Source organism: Bos javanicus, chromosome 20, assembly GCF_032452875.1.
Source record: "Bos javanicus breed banteng chromosome 20, ARS-OSU_banteng_1.0, whole genome shotgun sequence".
NCBI lineage: Eukaryota > Metazoa > Chordata > Mammalia > Artiodactyla > Bovidae > Bos > Bos javanicus.
In genome coordinates this window covers 65,064,863-65,085,735 of record NC_083887.1, presented here as the reverse complement: position 1 = coordinate 65,085,735, position 20,873 = coordinate 65,064,863, and the positions used below count along the sequence as shown (strand labels likewise).

General features: G+C 48.5%; 1 protein-coding gene across 1 annotated transcript; it reads right to left on the bottom strand.

The window, feature by feature from the left end:
* Positions 1-4,704: 4,704 nt before the first annotated feature.
* Positions 4,705-20,318, bottom strand: CFAP90 (cilia and flagella associated protein 90). Its single transcript, XM_061393891.1, has 3 exons — positions 20,058-20,318; positions 7,381-7,497; positions 4,705-5,202 (listed from the first exon to the last, which is right to left on the bottom strand). Exons 1-3 carry the CDS (start codon positions 20,202-20,204, stop codon positions 5,023-5,025), a joined length of 444 nt encoding a protein of 147 aa, XP_061249875.1. The 5' UTR covers positions 20,205-20,318; the 3' UTR covers positions 4,705-5,022.
* Positions 20,319-20,873: the final 555 nt, after the last annotated feature.

The window sequence follows — 20,873 nt, the reverse complement described above, 5'->3', positions numbered from 1 at the left end:
GTTGATAGTCTGTGTCTTCCCCACCACACCCCCCGCCCCCTTTCCAGAATTGAGTTGGTTTTCCACGTCTTCTCCCCTGGACAGAGCTGTTTCAGAAGGGACTCTCCCAGAAGCAGAGGAGGAGCTATCCTTTTTCTTCCCCTGATGTTTATTTATTTGGCTGCCTCGGGTCTTAGTGGCAGCATATGGGATCGTCACTGCATCATGATGGACCTTACGTCGCAGAGCATGGTCTCTCCAGTGTGGCCCACAAGCACAGTAGTTGCCGCTCAGGCTTAGTTTCCCCAAGACACGTGGGATCCTAGTTCCCCAACCAGGGATGGAACCCACGTCCCCTGCATTGCAGGGAGGATTCCAAAGCACTGAGCCACCAGGGAAGTCCCTGAGACTGTTGAGCTCTCCTTGAGTAACTTAGATGGAGACAGAGTTTGTGGTGCTGGTCACTGATTATGCAGCGCTCTGGAAAGTGTGTCACATGATTTTCATCTTGACCTCTCTATAGAGCATTTTCAGGAGACGTGGGTTCGATCTCTGTGTCAAGAAGATCCCCTGGAGTAGGAAATGGCAACCCACTCCAGCATTCTTACCTGGAAAGGCCCACGGACAGAGAAGCCTGGTGAGCTACAGTCCATGGGGTCGCAAAAGACTTGGGCATGACTTAGCTACTCAACAACACAGAAGGTTTACAGGGAAAACTGTTTTACCAGTAGAACGATCCTCTGCTAGCATCAGCACATACTCTGTCCACACACTCTGGTCCACTGTAATACTTCAGTAGAGCTGTGAGACACAGAATAATTTGGAATTCTGTACATCAGCATGCCAGTAATTTGAGCTAATGAAAGAAGCTGCCAAAACTCCACAGGTTGCCGGTTATGTCTGAGGAGACTTAAGATGGCACAAAGGCAACAGCTGTGCATTGTTGAAGACAGGAACACTGGAAAAGCGTGTTTCTGTAAATCCAACACTAAAGTTTTGGTGTCTTTCTTTACATAAAGATATCATACTTTACCAAGGTGAAAGTGAAGTTGCTCAGTGGTGTCTGACTCTTTGCGAACCCATAAACTGTAGCCTACCAGCCTCCTCCATCCATGGGATTTTCCAGGTAAGAATACTGGAGTGGGTTGCCATTTCCTTCTCCAGGAGCTCTTCCCAACCCAGGGATTGAACCTGGGTTGTAGGCAGATTCTTTACCGTCTGAGCCACCAGGGAAGTCCAATACTTTACCAAAGAGAGGAGTAAATAGCAGGTTGGCCAAAAAGTCTGTTCGGGTTTTTCAGTAAGCTGTTACGAGAAAATCCAAACAAAACTTTTTGGCCAACCCAGGTCGTGCCTAATGGAATGTCTAAAAGTAGAGCTGCAAATGCCAGCCTGTCTGGGCAGACTGTAGCTCAGGGTAGGACTCTGTAAAAGGTAGAAGACCCCAGTGATCCACTAGGAAGCGGCTGGGAACTTGGACTTGAAGCAGGAAAGCCCTCGGTTTGATCCCTGCCTCTGGTGTTTTGCTAGCTGTGAGACTTTGAACACACATTTCAGTTTCTCTTAGGAGTATTTTCCTCATTGGCAGCTCATGGGGTCAAGTCTGATTAACAGAGCTAATGACCACGAGAGAGGCTGGCGGGTACCCAGGCCTTGCTCCTGCCAGTGCATTGCAGGATCAACACGGCCACGCTGCCAGGACCGTGGCTCATACTCAGTAAAAAGCGCTTATCAAAATTAATAACCAGCCTTCATCCCAGAGTGGGGATACAGCATGACTGGTCCATTTGTCTGCCTCAGTCAGAAAATTTTTAATCCTATAATTGCAACTCAGCATTGGCCTTAATATATCTAATTCTCTAGAAAGGTGAGTGAAAGGAGAAAAATGGTATAAGGGCATTTGTCTTCACTGTAACCAAAATCTGGGCTAGGACGCCCTGGGTTCAGTGACTTCAGATGGCGCCTGTGGGTTCTTCTTCCCCTACAGCCTACAGCAGCCGCCCTAGGGTTCCCATGTCACCTGCCCTTAAAAGAAGACACCTGCAAATGAGTGATTCACCAAGAGATCTTTTTTTTTTTTTTTTTAATTGGAGGCTAATCACTTTACAATATTATGGTGGTTTTTGCCATATGTTGACATGAATCAGCCATGGGTGGATGCGGAGGGAGGTGGGAGGGGGTTTTGGGACAGGGGGGGACACATGTACACCCAAGAGCTCTCTTTTATAAAATATTTATTTATTGGCTGTGCTGGGTCTTAGTTGAGGCATTCGAACTTTTATTTGTGGCATATAGAATCTAGTTCCCTGACCAGGGATCAAACCTGGGCCCCCTGCATTGGGATCTCGGAGTCTTAGCCACTGGATCACCAGGGAAGTCTCTGCCAGGCACTCTTAAATGTTTCCCCTCAACCCCTGCCCTGGAATGCAAAGGCAGATTTTTTTTTTTTTTTTTTTGCCCCCAAGGCTGTATCTCCAGTCTCATCAAACAGTAGACTTTTTAAAGCAATGAGTCATTATCAGAGTCCACCTCTCAAAGGTCTGTGCATACCTGGCTCTCTCAAAGTGAGGTTCCCAGACAGCAGCATCAGCATGACCTGGGAACATGTTAAAAACGCACATGCTTCAGGCCCCAACGCAGATCTGCCAAGTTGGAAATCCTGGTGGGCAGTGGGGGAGCACGCTCGCTGTGCTTAGGAGAACAACTCCACATGATTTTGATCCACAGGCAAGCCTGAGACCCCCTGCATTTTGCAAGAGAGGAAACGGGGTGCAGAGAGGTCCGGGGGCTTGCCCCAAGTTTCCCAGATGACCAAGATGAAATAAAACGGAAAGCTGCTTGTTTCCTGAATCTGAAAGTTGTGGCTCAGGGTCAAGGCCCCCGCAGTTTGGGCAGGTCCAGACATTCCCATGAGCAGATCATGCAAATAAGAGGACCTGTCATCCACGTCCATCAGCCATCATGCCTGCGACACCAACAACACGTAAGAGTCCTCAAGGCTCTCCTGAACCTCCAAGTCTTGTAGGAATTCCGCTCTCATGAAAAATGCTGTGAATCCAGTCCCCTTAATTCTGCAGAGTTTTCGATACGCCTATTTAAAGAAGTCTACATTATCATCAATCTTCCATGTTTTTCCTTTTCCCAGTGCAGCAGCGCTTTCCTAAAGACAGCAACACTCTGCTTTTGAAAAACACTGACTCGTGGTGGAAACTTGATAGGTCGAAACAAATCCTTTTAATATATGTTTTTCTTTGATAAAGTTGACTAACAGGCATTCATTGTTGTCTTTGAAGTGTAAAAGTCAAGATGCTAAAATAAATACATTTAATTTTCCCTTGCTGTCTAACAAATGTGAGTTTTTGAAATCTTGCCCAGTTCAAGGCCTGCTTTTTAAAAGCAGTGGAAGGGTAAGGGAGTGGGGTCTGACTTAAGGTAACTGAAAGTAATCTAGTCTGTTAATTTACGGCAACTACTTTCAGATGAAGGCATTTCTTTGAGATGCCTTGTCTTTCTCGATAATCAAGACTGAGAAAAGTGTAATTTATAAAAATTTCCATAACCCAAACTTTGTATACTCTCTATGATGTTATTCTAAATGTAGTTAACACACCCAAAGGCATTCCAAATAAACTGCTAGTTATTTGAAAAAAAAACATTTTTTTTAAGCCAGCTATAGTGAAAGTACTCTTGCCAGGAAAATCCCATGGACGGAGGAGTGTGGTACAGTCCATGGGATTGCAAAGAGTCAGACAGGACTGATCGACTTCACTTTCACTTTTCATAGTGAAAAAACATTTTCAAAAGTATAAAGAAATATTTAAGAGCCGCTCAACCTTGAAATTGCCAGGAACACAGTGTCATAAAGTCCTTAGTCAGAACAATACAAGGAGCAATGGAGGAATCAGCACTGAAATTAATTAATCACCTGCCCATTAACTGCTAAGCTGTGGGAAATTTAATCACAATAGATAAGGGGTGATTTCTTCCAAGAGATCCATTCATTTAAACCATAGCCAAATCTTAACACTTGAAATAAGTTTCAAATCATCTCCAGAGTAAACATTTCCAACTTTCGTTAAAAGCAGCAGCTGCTTCCTAAAAGAAAACTACAAATGAACCGTCACTGCCCTATGGGGTCAGCGAAGACCACATTCCAGTGGCCCCTTGATTCCCACACAAACTCTTCAAGGCTTGGAACTCCCACTTTAAAGATTGGGCTTCTCTGGTGGTCCACTGGTGAAGAATCTGCCTTACAATGCAGCAGACACGGGTTCAATCCCTGGTCTGGGAAGATTTCACATGTCCTGGGGCAACTAAGCCAGAAGCCCTAGAGCCCAGGCTCCGCAGCCAGAGAAGCCGTGGCAGTGAGAAGCCCCTGCACCGCCTGGGGGAGTACTGCCCCCACTCACCCCTGCACCCCCTGGGGGAGTACTGCCCCTGCTCACTGGCCACTGGTCCTGCAGGGGGCTTTTGTCCTTAGTTATGCAAATTTCTGTGATTTGTGCCTCAGACCTCTGGCGGGGGAGGGGGCGGTTGTAGAATCTAGAGTCTAATTGTGCCAAAAGGCAATTTTATTTTATCTCCCATTAAGTGTTACCTGTGCCAAGAGACGGTAGCAGTTCCCATAACCGGTAAGAAAAACATCTGAACACCATTGCTATAAGCGCCTGTCAGGGAGACACGCAAACCTGCAGAGGAGCAAACAGAAAGCAAAACCAACCAAGGTCAAGGGGGAACAAAGTTTTCACTTTATTCAGATACCCGCAATGGATCACTCTCCAGCATCATTTCATCTTGAAATTGGTTCCAGCGGAAAAACGTCCTACCAGGTGTCCATCCTAAGAATCGCAGGCCTTTGGCCAGGCTGGTCGCCCAGGAAATACACAGGCAAGCAGCCCTGCATGGTCCTTGGTCCTTCCCCGCGACCCAGCGCGCATCCAGGGGAATCAGGGGCGCCCACCGGCTCCGGGAGGCCCTCCGAGCGTCCCCAGCGCTGCCCTCCCTCCTGCCTCGCTCGTGCGCCCTTCGGCCCATGGAAGGAGCTCAGGCAGGAGAGATGTGCCCGAAGCCAGGCGCCTTGATACTGGTGATATCGTTCTTCCGGTAGAAGTCGGCCTTCACGTGGCCCGCGCGGCCGTGGTCGCGGTTCAGAGGCTCCACGGGCTGGTCGATGCGCCGCCCGTAGACCGAAGACGACAGCACCCCCACCGGCCGCTCGCGCTCCTGTAGGAGGGGAAGTAGAGCGTTCTCAGCTGTCCATGCCTTCGTGTCCCACACCCGCCTCCCGCCTCCACCGGGCTTCTCGGTGCACAAGAAACCTACAAATGAACCATCGCAGCCCCTAAGGAGCCGGTTAAGACCACACTGACGCCGGGGTGGGGTGGGGGGCGCTCTTCAACCAGGTCAGATTCTGTCCCCTCTGCTCCAGGCCACCAGTGTCCTCAAGACGTTCAGAGGACAGTCCAAGATCTTGCAGGGACGCCAGGTACCCACTGCCTTCAGGATCGAGTTCCTCCTCCTCCTCTTCCCTTCTCCCTGCTGCTCCTCCCGCCTGTCTTCTGTTCCCCTCCTTCCTTCTCCCAAACACTCATCTCCCCAACTCCTTATCTCCCCAGCCCCCATCACATCCCCAGACCTCCACATCCGCTTAAAAGGCTGTGTCTCTTGGCGTACCACTTATCACTGCCTGGAATTCAGTTCATCATTTACTGGTTTTTTTTCCTTCTGTCTCCTCATGGGAATTTCAGCTCTATGAGGGTAGACACTCCTGTTTTGTTCACTTTATACTCAGTGGCATATGGGAGGTGCTCAAAATGTCTGACTGACTTTAAGTCATGCTAGGCATATATACTTGTGAGAAAAGTGAAAGTGAAGTCACTTATGTCTGACTCTTTGCGACTGTAGTCCACCAGGCTCCTCCATCCATGGGGTTTTCCAGACAAGAATACTGGAGTGGGTTGCCATTTCCTTCTTCAGACCTTCCTGACCAGACATTGAACCCGGGTCTCCCTCATTGTAGGCAGACACTTTATCCTCTGAGCCACCAGGGAAGTCCGTACTTGTAAGAGAAAAGCACTAACTTCACTACTAACTGGGAATGAATTAATACAAACCAAAACCCACAGACTCATTGGAAAAGACCCTGATACTGGGAAAAACTGAGGACACAAGGAGAAGGGGGCAACAGAGGATGAGAGGGTTGGATGGCATCACCGACTCAACCGACATGAGTTTGAACAAGCTCTGGGAGATAGTGAAGGACAGGGAAGTGCTGTGCATGGGGGTTGCAAAGAGTGGGACACGACTTAGCCACTGAATAACAACAACACAGCAGGAAAACTGTTCATGTCTGTGACTTAAGCAGTGATACCTCTCAGCATTTCCATCATTCAACTTCATGTCAATTACAAGTTTCATGGAAACTGACATGGCGACATTCTAAAACATTAACAGCGGCAGGCAAAAATCCTCTGATCAAAAAGCAGTCCCACCAGAAGTTCTTACATGCTGATTTCTGTGTATTGTACAAAGATGATGATATTAGTGCAGCACATGAATTTTAATAAACATACTGTCCTCACATCAGACTTTATGGAGACAATGTTCTAGTGTGGAAGTGGGGTCTAACCCAGTGGGCAGATGGTCCTGACCCTGCCTAGGGGATGCACAGCCTCCTCCTCCTCCTTCCCTCCACTCCAGGCATCTGCTGTGAGCCTGACCTTCTCACCCTGGAAGTCTGGTTCCCTTGGTTGGTCACCACCCACCCTGTCAGCTCCTTCCAGAAATCTATTCAGATAAACAGAGGACCTGAACCATACAATGGTGCACACAGCGGCCCAGTAACTCGCGAGAAATAATCTCTCTTGCCTGTGTGCTTCCACTCCTGGGAGGCCAGGGCCCTGGAACCATGATACCAGGCCTCAGAGGTTCAGCAAAGACCTGTTTATCTGTTGGAAAGAACTTCTGAGTTTTGCTGTCATGGAATTGTTCAATTCTATAGGACTGGGCTGGGCTTCCCTGGTCATAAAGAATCTGTCTGCAATACAGGAAACCCAGGTTTGATCCCTGGTTTGGGAAGATCCCCTGGAGAAGGGAATGGCAATCCACTCCAGTGAATGGAGAATTCCATGGACAGAGGAGCCTGGCAGGCTACAGTCCACGGGGTCGCAAAGAGTCGGACACCACTGAGCGACTGACACTTTCACTTTCATAGGACTAAACAACAGTCACAGAAATGAATAGACTGTTTAACAGGGCAGAACCAAGCAACAGTGACCGAAGCTTCATCGTCTCTTCCCGGCACCGGAAGACAGGGGAGAGTTTCGTGCGGCCGACTGGACACAGTGGTGAAAACGCACACCAGGAATCTGTTCACGCCCGGTGATACCCTCTTGCTATTACCTCCTCATTAATGCGGAGTCCCAGGCTTTTGGCGTGTTCTCTGTCATCTCGGTGTAACTTCTGATTATAACCTGGATCCCTCTTAAAAACACAGTCATACAGGGAAATGATTCCAGTCTGGGAATAAAAAGAGAAAGCAAGCCATGGGTTTATTCAGGGGCTGAGTCGTGGAAGTTTCAGGGGGCTTGAAAAGCCTGAACTCTCCCTGATGGAGAGTAGAGATAACGTATAGAGATTCCCCACAGCAACAAACGTGTGTAGAGAAGGTCATCATGTGGGCAGCGACGAGAGCACGGAGGCCAGGCCCCTGGTTCCCGAGAGCCCCCAACGGGGTAAAGATGTTTCCAGGGGCAATTTTCCTCCACTTGTTACAGACCCCCTTCTTCCCAGAAGAGGCTCCTCACTCTCCCTGACTCCATCCTGGAGCGCAAACCTTAAAATAATAATAATCTGTTTGATATCTGTTTTCTCCTTCATTTTTGCTTCTCTTGAATTTCTCAAATTTTCTCTAATAGGCTTGTACAACTTTGAAAAGCAAACAATCTCTGAATACTAGGACAATATATCCAAAGAGACGTTCTCCTTCTTCAGAGAGACAGAAATATTTTAATCATATACAGCAGCTATAAAAGCTATAATTCATATATGTATGAACATAGATATATATGTTTGGCATGTTATATATACATGTAAACTATTCATGTATTTTATACATATAGCAAACATATGCATAAAACACACACACACAGAGCTCTGATGTGTTAGAAAATGAACCTGTTAACAGAACTACCATCTGTAACATCTCCATAATTTTAATCCCCAATTTTTCTTACTACAGAAATAAAACTGCCTTATTTGGTATCTAGTAAAAGAAGAAATCCATGTATCAGCCAATCTCTAATTTCCACCTTATAAGTCAGGCCTGTCATTTATGTTCCTCCAGCCAAGTGCTGATAACGGTCTGTATAGTCAAAGCTATGGTGTTTCTAGTAGTCATGTACGGATGTGAGAGCTGGACTGTAAAGAAGGCTGAGCGCTGAAGAATTGATGCTTTCGAATTGTGGTGCTGGAGAAGACTCCTGAGAGTCCCTTGGAAAGTAAGGAGATCAAACCAGTCAATCCTAAAGGAAATCAACCCTGAGTATTCATTGGAAGGACTGATGCTAAAGCTGAAACTCCAATACTTTGGCCACCTGATGCAAAGAACTGACTCATGGGAAAAGACCCTGATGCTGGGAAAGACTGAAGGTGGGAGGAGAAGGGTATGACAGAGGATGGCATGGTTGGATGGCATCATCAATTCAGTGGACATGAGTTTGAGCAAACTCCAAGAGATAGTGAAGGACAGGGAAGCCTGGCGTGCTGCAGTCCATGGGGTCAAAGAGTCAGACATGACTTAGTGACTTAATAACTACAAAAACCATCTGCCTTGAATCCTCCAACAGTGAACACAGATGGGCCATCTCACTGGAATTGGGATCACGGGGTCTGAGGCTGCTTATTATTTTTTTCCTAGTATTCTAGGGAAAAAATTCTAGTATTCATGCTAGAATGACCCCCTCCAACTGCAGGACACAGAGGTACAAGGTCACAGTGGAAAGGATGTATGATGTGTGCACCATCTGGTGGAAATCACATCCCGCAGACTCTCAGTGCGGGAACTCAGGGCTTCCAGCAAAAGTGGCAACGGCTGGAGTGTGACGAAGCTTCAGCCCAGCCTTGGAAACGCCTTCACGCATCATCCATCCTGTGCAGGACAGTCCGCTCCTGCTCAGGAAGGTCTGAAGATAACCCAGACGTGGCTGCTGTCCTGGTACCAGTCCTACAGAGCCCAAGCTTGCTCTGCTCGAAGCGCAAGAGGCCAATGAATCCACGAGGCAGGGTTTGAGGCAAGAAATTAGCCAGCTGACCAAGGAGCTGGCAAACTAACATCTTAAAATGACCATCTCATCAGGGTCTAGATGCCGGGTTCCTTTATAGAACAGAGATTGGAGGGTGGGGGACTGGGGAGGTGACAAAGTAAGCAAAGTAAAAAGGCCATTAATCTTACAAGTATCTCCTAGAATGGCAAGCCTCAGGCAGAGGATGTTAATTTCTTCCTTCTTGTCATCACAAGTGGACAGGGTCCTGAACAAAGGCACTTTTTCTCAACAGTCAGGCAGAGGGGCAGGGCCCTCTGAGGCAGCCCACTATGAATTATTATAATAACAGAAGCAACAGAAAGCAAGTCAACACACTTCCAACATGGAGCCATTTTGGCTCTTCCCTACAACACCATTAACCATCTAGTCAGGAAAACAAGGCTATCTTTTAGAAACATTATTCTCAGGTTCTTCAAAGTTTCAGAGGCACCATGTACAAGACACTGATTCAGTGATGCTGGAATGCTGACCTGCCTGCATTCTAAGTCACTCCAAGTGCTAGAGGGGGAGCTGTGGCTTCTCAGTCTGTGCCCCAGTGGGCATGGAATGAGGTCGCCTTGCAGGAGCTTCTTCTCGGCACCGCCTTGTCTCTCCCACGCAGCTGCTGGGTCTGTGCATGCCCTGGTTTAGCCGGCCCTGACTTTCACCCCTCCTGAAGGCAACCTACAGCCTCCTGAAGGCAACCTTGTACTCAGTTCAGTCACTTGGTCGTGTCCGATTGAGACCCCATGGACTGCAGCACGCCAGGCTTCCCTGTCCATCCCCAACTCCCGGAGCTTGCTCAAACTCATGTCCATCGAGTCAGTGATACCATCCAGTCATCTTACCTCTATCATCCCCTTCTCCTCCTGCCTTCAATCTCTCCCAGCATCAGGGTCTTTTCCAATGAGTCAATTCTTTGCAGCAGGTAGCCAAAGTATTGGAGTTTCAGCTTCAGCATCAGTCCTTCCAACGAATATTCAGCACTGACTTCCTTTAGGATGGACTGGTTGGATCTCCTTACAGTTCAAGGGACTCTCAAGAGTTTTCTCCAACACCACAGTTCAAAAGCATCAATTTTTCAGAGCTCAACTTTCTTTATAGTCCAACTCTCACATCCATACATGACCATGTCAAGTGGCATATGGGATCTTATTTCCCTGACCAGGGACTGAACCCCTGCCCCCTGCATTGGAAACACAGTGTCTTAACCACTGGACCACCAGGGAAGTCCAACCTTGTACTCACACAGATAAAAAGCCAAAGACCCAGATCAATGGAGAGGTGATACATTATTCAGATTTTCGTGCCATGAACATTGGCTAGCTGTTTGGGGGAAAAAGAAAATGAAACTTAAGTCTTCATATCACACTACAGGCAAAAGTAAACTCAGGATGGATTAGTGAAATAGTTGAAAAGAAAAGCCATAAGGGGCCTCCTAGGCATAAAAGCAAAAGAATACCCACCACTCTGACCATGTAAAATCAGAAATTTGCTTATCACATAAAATTCAAACTTTAAAAACCTTTAGGAAATGATAGAGAAACCTCAGTATCTTTTTTTATAGACTCTTTTTATTTTTTTGGCCACACAGCATGGCATGTTAGATCTTCATTCCCCAACCAGTGATCAAACCCACACCCCCTGCATTAGAAGTATGGAGTCAATCACTGGGCCTCCAGGGAAGTCCAAAATCTCAGTTATCTTTAACATCAATGAGTAGGATGTGCACAGAAGCAGAAGCTGGAGGGGTTGGCTGTGTGTTCGCTTCTAGCCTAGACAGATTAAGGAAATCTTGCAGCAAAAAAAATTTTTTTAATAATTCCCAGGCCAGTGGGCCCTGCAGAAATACATCAGAAGCTCAAGGATGCCTGCCACCCACTCTGTTGGGAGGGTGGGAGGCAGGTTCTCCAAACAAGCATGCCCACCTTCTGTAAGGGAGCTACTGCAATGTGGACCATTCCCTTTTGGGTTCAGAGCTACAGGCCAGCCCCAGCAGAAGCCCAAAGGCAGACACAGACAGTAACTTGAAAGTCTGTCACCTCCATTTACACAGTAATACAATCTGGGCTCTTGGTCGTAATCTAGATGTCTCATCATCACTGGAATCCCTCCGGGCCCAGCTGACCCATGAAATAGGTGTGTTTCAGAGAGAGCCTACAGTGCAATCAAATGACCTGTTTCCCTAGGACCAGGAGCAGCTGGTGGTGGCCACGGGTGTCCCCTTCTGCACCCAGAGAACCTCGGCCAGAGAGGAGGTGAGCAGCGGGGATCCTAGGGGCCATCTCCTCTAGGGCTGTGGGTTTTATTATGCCCAGTGCCTCCTCTCAATCTTGGAAGCTCTCTTCCCAGAAGTTACACAAATTCTCACACAAATAGTTGGGGTAAGATTCTGAGCAAACTGAGGTCCAAGTCCTTTATTTTCTCCTCCCTTTCAGACCATTCTGAATGTAAATATACTCTCCATTGAAACTTTAAACCAGATCAGCTCTGCAAAGAAGAAACAAGAGAAAGGAAACAAACATATTTTTCCACTGTGGCAAAAGTCCCAGTTCCACTGGGACTACTGAGTGCCCACCAAACACCTTTCTTCTTCCAGCGCAAACAGAAGACTGCAATGTCCAGTTCCCATCATAATATCCAGGGCAGGTGGGATACAGCTCTGGCCAGGGAATGAGGGTGAAACCAGTGGACACCACCTTCTAGGCCTAGTCCCCGAGAAACTCTCCTGCAGGCCTGCACACTCTCCCTGCCTGCTCTTTGTTGTTGTTCGGTCGCTAAGTCAAGTCTGACTCTTTGCAACCCCATGGACTGCAGCACGCCAGGCTTCCCTGTCCTTCACTGTCTCCCAGAGTTTGCTCAAACTCATGTGCATTGAGTCAATGATGCCATCCAACCATCTCATCCTCTGTTGTCATCACTTTATCCTCCTGCCCTCAGTGTTTCCCAGAATCAGGGGCTTTTCCAGTGAGTTATCTCTTCATATCAGGTGGGCAAAGTATTGGAGCTTCAGCATCAGTTCTTCCAATGAATATTCAGGCTTGAGTTTCTTTAGGAGTGACTGGTTTGATCTTCGTGCTGTCCAAGGGATTCTCAAGAGTCTTCTCCAGCACCACAGTTTGAAAACATCAATTCTCACCTTGCTCAATGGCCAGCAAATTAAAGGATCCAAGGAAGGACTACAAAGCCCCAAAGATTCCCAGGCCTTGGCAATAATGGAGCAACTAAAATGAAGAAGCCTAGTTTCCCAAGTCACTACATTCAGAAGAGCTGCCCAGGAGAAACATACATGCTGGGCTATATTTCATTATGTTTATTTGTTTAAGGCCAGTGGTGAGCTTGTGTTAACAACCTGTTCTCTGGGGATAAAAGACCCAATTTTGTAGCATTTGATCATTTCTGTGGTATAGTATGCCCATTGTGGCAACTGTAGGCTTTTAAATGAATACAAAGTCCAGAAGAAATGCTAAAATCCCCCTTTGTCAGTATGATCAGGCTCTGACACCCCACTAGTTAAGACTCTCTGGGTTTGGAGTCCATGTGTCTGCGTAGCACGTCCCAGCCTACCTTGACTAAGAAGGTTATGACAGGACTACATTCATCGCCTCTCCTCACGGGCCATGGCACCACTACCTGTCACCTGCAGGCTTTCAGAACTGTCTGCCTACCCAGAGCGGAGTGACCTACTTTCAAAACTGAAAATTCCCAAGGTGACCGAAAGTAGTTTTCTTTGATTCTTAAGAGATTCATTTTTCCGTCTGGTACTTTCAGCACTTCTCCTTGGGACTTAGACAGTAGATGAAGCTTAAGGAGGTTTTTTTCATTAATTTTAACATTGTTCAAAATTCTGTATCTCAGAAGAACTGGAGCTCGTCAAGGACACAACCTTAACATTTTTAAAAGAACAATACTCAATTATCTCTTTGGTTCCCAGCAAAGACTGTTTCCTCTTTGGTGAGTTAAGATCCCAAGTTGGGGAAATTTTCATAACTTTCCAAATAATCTGAATACTTTGTCAATTTAACAAGAGTGGAGGCAGTTGCCTTCTCTCTTCCACTGATACCAGCTCCCCATTCACCCCCGCAACCTCCAACCCGCAGCAATTCACATCCAGGAAGAAAACGCCGTCCACGTGGGCTGAAACCTGAATCTAATCTTACACGTGCCTAATAGGCTTAAGTATATTGGGGAAAGTGCTGTTTGCCTGTAATGCAGGAGACCCAGGTTCAATCCCTGGGTCAGGAAGACCTGCTGAAGAAGGAAATGGCACCCACTCTGATATTCTTTCCTGGAAAACCCCATGGACAGAGACGCCCCCTACAGTCATTGGGTCACAAATAGTCAAGACACAGCTGAGTGACTAACACTTTTCATGTATTATTTGATTGTTGTACTTCTTAAAAGGGGATGATTATGAAAGAGTCTGAGATGTAGTGTTAAATGAAAAGAGTGTGCTGCAAGTAAACACACATAGTTGTGTAATCATGTGGGAACATGTTACTAGTTTAAGAAGTTTGACACACATGATCACATTCATAAACACACACAGAAGGGCCTTCACCATGTGTTCACACAGCGGTCATGACTGGTAGGAACGCTTCTTCCCCACTCCCGGTGTTTCCTTCCAGAAGGAGGACTTCCACTAGAAGGGCACACATGACCCCCCAGCTCACTCCATCCTCCTTCCTTGGTGACCCCTTCCTAAGTTGGAGGAAGACACTCAGCCCCACCCCTCCAGGCCTTAAGTTTCCAGGGACAGATCACTGAGCAGAGCAAGTGCAGCCAGCCCAGGCAGAGAGAGGCAACCACAGTCCACTCCCAATTTTGGTCCCCCTAGGACAAGAGCAAGGTCAAGGATAACCCAAACAGCAGATAATCCAAAAGGAAACTTCTGTTTAGTCTAAGAGGCTAAACTTGTCAATCGGTAACTTGTCACTTTGTTTAAAAAAATCTGCATCCATTTATTCATCCTTACTGATTCATCAGCAGGTATTTATGACACACCAACTGTGAGACCGTGGGCATTCTTTCAATTGTTGAGGACACAGGAAGCATATGAATAAATCCCTGCTCTCCTATTTTAATGAGAGGGGGAAAAAAACCCAACAGGATAACTAAGGAAAATATTTAGTAGGTCAGACAGTAGTAGATGCTAAGGAGAAAATCAGGTAGGAGTGGGAACGGAAATGTGTCTTGCAGGGGGCATACTTGCATTTGGCTAGTACACGCTGAGACTGGACGGCGTGTGGGTGCGAGAGTCCACTGGATAACAGAGAGAAACCTGTCTAGATTCTAAAAGTGGGCCAGCAACAGAACTGGGGCTCACCTGCCCGAGGTGTGGCAGGCGTGTGTGGTGCCTAAAGGCTCCTCCACTCAGGAGGGGCTCGTGGAGCTGAGATTGAACACTTCCTGCATCCTGCATGCTGGCACAGGCCTTTCAAAGATGCCCCTTTGCACCTCTGCATGGTCAGAGGTCTTTCTTACCAAGTCGTTGGCTGCACTTGGCAAAGGGAAATTCAGTATCAGGAGGGTAAAGAAACACTCAACCCCTTGCCTCTGTGTCTCTCCCACAAACCAACAAGGAAAGTTGGCTAATCCCACCAAAGCTGAGATAGGGCTTTCTGAGCAAAGCTTCCTTCACAACAGAGCTATCCACAATTCACATTAGCACGACAGAAAGCATATTCTAACACTGCCTAAGGTTTTTTTTTCTCAATGCAGCTCTTAGACTTTGAAAAATTTAATCAAAACCTTCATGAAAGGTCATTCTCCTCTGACTTAGCCTTTGCATTTCAGGAGCTGAAAAGCGGCCGAGGCGGAAGAAGAAGAAAAGTCATTTTTAAATACCATTGACTGAACCTATGGGGAAAGCACACACTGCTAGAGGCCCCTTCGGGAGCGAGACAGGAGTTGATAGCATCTTTTCTGGCAGCTTTAGAGGACAAATTTGTCTTCAGATCCGCGGCACTGAAAGTCAAAATGTTAGTCACTCAGTCGTGTCAGACTCTTTGCTATTGCATGGTCTGTAGCCTGCTAGGCTCCTCTGTCTGTGGCATTCTCCAGGCAATACTGGAGTAGGTGGCTATTTTCTTCTCCAGGGGATCTTCCCAACCCAGGGATGGAACCCGGGTCTCCTGCAGGGCAGGCATATTCTTTACCACCTGAGCCACGGGCTTTGAATAAGTGTGCTATTATGAGAGCTTTGACTTTGAGCTCCCACAGGGGAGATGCCTTAGAATTTAGGAACCAACAGATTGACACTTTGACACTCAGACTACCTGCCTCACCTGTGTTAATTTCCAACTTTGACCAAGGGTGGAGGATAAAAGACAGGCCCCGAGACCCAGCCTTCAGTGAAAGGAAACTCTAATCATCACTAAGATGAACAAATAAAAAGGATAATAATAAGAAGAGGTCTGCTCACACTGGGCTTACCGTGTGCCACTTTCTACCCCTTCAGTCAGTTGAGTTCAGTTCAGTCGCTCAGTCGTGTCTGACTCTTTGTGACCCCATGAATCGCAGCCTGCCAGGCCTCCCTGTCCATCACCAACACCCAGAGTTCACTCAGACTCACATCCATCGAGTCAGTGATGCCATCCAGCCATTTCATCCTCTGTCGTCCCCTTCTCCTCCTGCTCCCAATCCCTCCCAGCATCAGGGTCTTTTCCAATGAGTCAACTCTTTGCATGAGGTGGCCAAAGTACTGGAGTTTCAGCTTTAGCATCATTCCTTCCAAAGAAATCCCAGGGCTGATCTCCTTCAGGATGGATTGGTTGGATCTCCTTGCAGTCCAAGGGACTCTCAAGAGTCTTCTCCAACACCACAGTTCAAAAGCATCAATTCTTCGGCGCTCAGCCTTCTTCACAGTCCAACTCTCACATCCATACATGACCACTGGAAAAACCATAGCCTTGACTAGACGGACCTTTTTTGGCAAAGTAATGTCTCTGCTTTTCAATATGCTATCTAGGTTGCTCATAACTTTTCTTCCAAGGAGTAAGCATCTTTTAATTTCATGGCTGCAGTCACCATCTGCAGTGATTTTGGAGCCCCAAAAATTAAGTCTGACACTGTTTCCACTGTTTCCCCGTCTATTTTCCATGAAGCGATGGGGCCAGATGCCATGATCTTAGTTTTCTGAATGTTGAGTTTTAAGCCAACTTTTTCACTCTCCTCTTTCACCTTCATCAAGAGGCTTATTAGTTCCTCTTCACATTCTGCCGTAAGGGTGGTGTCATCTGCATATGTGAGGTTATTGATATTTCTCCTGGCAATCTTGATTCCAGCTTGTGCTTCTTCCAGCCCAGCATTTCTGATGATGTACTCTGCATATAAGTTAAATATGCAGGGTGACAATATACAGCCTTGACGTACTCCTTTTCCTATTTGGAACCAGTCTGTTGTTCCATGTCCAGTTCTAACTGTTGCTTCCTGACCTGCATACAAATTCTACCCCTTAGTTAAATTAATTCTCATAAGAGCTCCATGCAGTTGGCTCTGTTTGATCTCTGATTCAGAGATAGGCAAGGTGTGATGCAGTGGTTGCTCTGTGACTTGAGCTAATTAACACAGAGTCAGTACTTTACCCAGCTCTTCCCTGGTGGCTCAGCTGGTGAAGAACCTGCCTGCAATGTGGGAGACCTGGGTTCGATCCCTGGGTCAGGAAGATCCCCTGGAGGAGGGCGTGGCAACCCACTGCAGTATTCTCACCTGGAGAATCCCATGGATAGACAAGCCTGGAGGGCTACAGTCCCTGGGGTCTCACAGAGTCAACACACCTGAGTGACTAACACACACACACACACACACACACACACACACGCACACACACACAGTATTTTCACCCAGGATCCTGAGCTCCTAAGGAACTAACCCGTGAGGGTGACACAGAGACTGACTGAAGAGCTAATTTCTCAGTGTTTCTTCTCAGCTCTGAGCGGAGCTTGGAATTATTTACAAAGAATTTAGTGGCAGCTGGGTCCCCCAGCAAACCTGTGATACATACTTCATCCTCTTTAGTCCAAATACTCTCAAGGTCAGAGGATCAGCTTCTGGAGTCCTGAAGCTGATTAAACACCACTTCACACAAGGACTTCATTACCATTGGGAGTTGGCTTGACAATGGACTTTGAAATGTATTTTGTGGTTCTTGCTGCCTTGAAGGCCTTTTTATTTAAGTGTTAGCCTTTCTCCTGGGTCATTTTTTTTTTTTTTTTCCTGTGACACTAAAGGCTTCAGGACTTGAATTTGCCTATGACCCCAGCAATCAACATTACTGAGTTTTTTAATGTTTTTTTTCCCCTTACAATCTATCTGCATTACTTTTTTAAGGCCCATCCCTACCTTCCCAGGGCAGTAGGACATCAGAGCAGATGTTGGAAGTGTTTTCTGTAAAGGGACAGACAATCACCGCTTTAAACTTTGCCCGTCCCCCTGTCTTGGCTGCAGCTGAACTCTGTGAGGTTGCCACTGACAATACTAAACACATGAGGCCACGACTGTGTTTTAATAAAGATTTCTTAAAGCGGGTGGCAGGGTGTATTTGAACTACGCTTCTCGCTCACTTTTGATCTCCTTCCAGGCACGGAGACCTGGTCTGGTCACTTTGGGCATCTCTCTGCTGCTTGGTTGATTTGGCCCCAGAAAGTTGGAGCCCCGTGTCTGATTGGTGAATTCAGGAAGAATAAACCGAGTCAGCCAAGCCTGCCGCAGTCAGACCCCAGAAGGAGCATCGCCCAGCGGCGGACCCCAGCTCCCAACCTTCCTCCAGATCCTGGGCACCCAGTAAGCTTGCTGCTCCGGTAGAAGCAATAGGAACCTGGCGACTGCCCTTGCTTCCCCATAGAGCACTCAGCCATAACCCACCCCCAAAAGGCCAGGAGCACTGGCTGAGTGTCCGGCCTACCCCACCCCAGCAGGCCCAGTCCCCCCAACACCTCTTCCAGGTGTACTGTGCTCCTTCCCCCATCCCCGCTTCATGGCAAACAGATGGGGAATAATAGAAACAGTGAGAGAGTTTATTTTCTTGGGCTCCAAAATCACTGCAGGTGGTGACTACAGCCTTGAAATTAAGACACTTGCTCCTTGGAAGAAAAGCTATGACTAACCTAGACAGCATATTAAAAAGCAGAGACATTACTATGCCAACAAAGGTTTGTCAGGTCAGAGCTATGGTTTTTCCAGTAGTCATGTACGCATGTGAGAGTTGGACCATACAGAAAACTGAGCGCCAAAGAATTGATGCTTTTGAACTGTGGTGTTGGAGAAGACTCTTGAGAGTCCCTTGGACTGCAAGGAGATCCAACCAGTCCATCCTAAAGGAAGTCTGTCCTGAATATTCATTGGAAGGACTGATGCTGGAGCTGAAGTTCCAATACTTTGGCCACCTGATGGGAAGAACTGATTCATTGAAAAAGACCCTGATGCTGGGAAAGATTGAAGGCAGGAGGAGAAGGGGATGACACAGCATGAGATGGTTGGATGGTATCACTGACTCAATGGACATGAGTTCGAGCAAGCTCCAGGAGTTGGTGATGGACAGGGAAGCCTGGGGGTTGCAAAAAGTCCAACACGACTAACAATTGAACCCACCCCCACCCCCCATCCACCGCCCACCCCAGCTCCGCCCCTGCCCAGCCCCTCCGTGGCGGGGCGCGGGGGTCCGCCTTACTCCGTCTTACACCGTAAGACCACTTACGGTGGTCTTAGCAGCGGTTCTCTGGGGTCTAAGAACCCCAGAGAGAGGCCTCTCTACTACTCTCCCACCCCTGTGACCCTGACGCCCCCCTCCCACCTCGAACCTTTTACAGGCTGTGCTGCTCAAGCCCACCCCAGCCTTTTTGTGTAGCCTCATCCCCAGACTCCTAACCTGACACTGAAGCCCCGCCCCACCCTGCATCCACGCCCCCAGAAACCCTTCCCAGCAGTGTAATCCCGCCCCCAGCACCCTCCTTCTCAGTGTTCAGTTTAGTTCCGTCCATCAGTCGTGTCCGAGTCTTTGCGACCCCATGAACTGCAGCACGCCAGGCCTCCCTGTCCATCACCAACTCCTGGAGCTTGCTCAAACTCATGTCCATCAAGTCGGTGATGCCATCCAACCATCTCATCCTCTGTCAGCCCCTTCTCCTCCTGCCTTCAATCCTTCCCAGCATCAGGGTCTTTTCCAATGAATCAGTTCTTTATATCAGGTGGCCATAGTATTGGAGTTTCAGCTTCAGCATCAGGTTGGATCTCCTTGCAGTCCAAGGGACTCTCAAGAGTCTTCTCCAACACTACAGTTCAAAAGCATCAATTATTCGGCGCTCAGCTTTCTGTATGGTCCAAATCTCACATCCATACATGGCTACTGGGAAAACCATAGCTTAGACTAGATGGACCGTGGTCTGCAAAGTAATGTCACTATGTTGTCTCACCCCGTTTCTTCTCCCTCTGAACCCCCTCCACCAGACTCCTTCCCGATTGGGCCGAAGCTCCCAGGACCCGTCCCCTTCGTGAAACACCGCCCCCATCTCATTCCCTGGAAGTGCAGCCCCGCCCCAAACACGTCCCCTTGGTCCCACCCAGGCATTGTAACCCCGCCCCTATTCTCCCCCCACCCCGGTTACCTACCTCCCTGGACTTGCAGTCCCGCCCCCATTAGCCCTCCTGCCCCCTCCCCTCAATGCAGCCCCGCCCTTGACCCCCGCAGCCCCCACCAGCATCCAGTCCTCCGTCCCGGCCCTCAAGCACCCCGCTCACCGCCCCCCCCCCCCCCCCCCCAACCCCACCCCAGCTCACCCAGCCCTGGCGGTAGTAGTAGCTGTGCTCCTTGGGGTCCTGGCGCCGCGGAGGGATGTAGCTGAAGGCAGACAGCGCCGAGATGGGCAGCGGCCGGGGCTTGCCCCGCAGCGCGGCGGCCGTGATCTCCTCCTCGTCGTCCTCCATTTGGCCGCAAAGCTCCGTCCGCCCGTCGAGGGCCAGGGTGCAGCCCTCCCGCCTCGGGCTGCTAGGCGCCCGTGTTGTGCTGTTGCCTGGAGACTGCGGCCGCGCCGCGCGAGTCTGGGAAGGGCGGGGCGAGGGCGGGGCCGACACGCCCCCATGCCCCCTGGAAACTCCGCCTCCCAGCCCCTTCTTGGGACAACGGGGAGCTCCATTGGCTCAAGCCGCTGCTGGGGCCGGAGGCGGGGAGATGCCTCTGAGATCCGCAGTTTCCGACCTGCTCATCTTTCTGCGTGCAGTCTGTCTCTTCCTGGGACCGTGTTGGTTGGGCAACTGATGACCTTGCACCTCCTGTGTGCCGGCGCCTGGGATGAGCCCTGAACCAAGCGGACTGTCCGCTGGGATCTGACAGCCTGGTGACGAAGACGGGATCGATGTGAAATGACAAGTGATTCAAGAGGGTCTGGAGCAGCGCCGCCAAATAGAGACACAGAGGCACCTGTAGTTTCAAACTTTCTGGGAACCACACTCTCACCCTTCCCTAGGCAGCCGCGTGTGAGCTCCGTCGTGTCCGACTCTTTGTGACCCCATGGACTGTAGCCCGCCAGGCTCCTCTGTCCATCGGATTGTCCAGGCAAGAATACTGGAGTGGGTTGCCATTTTCTCCTTCAGGGG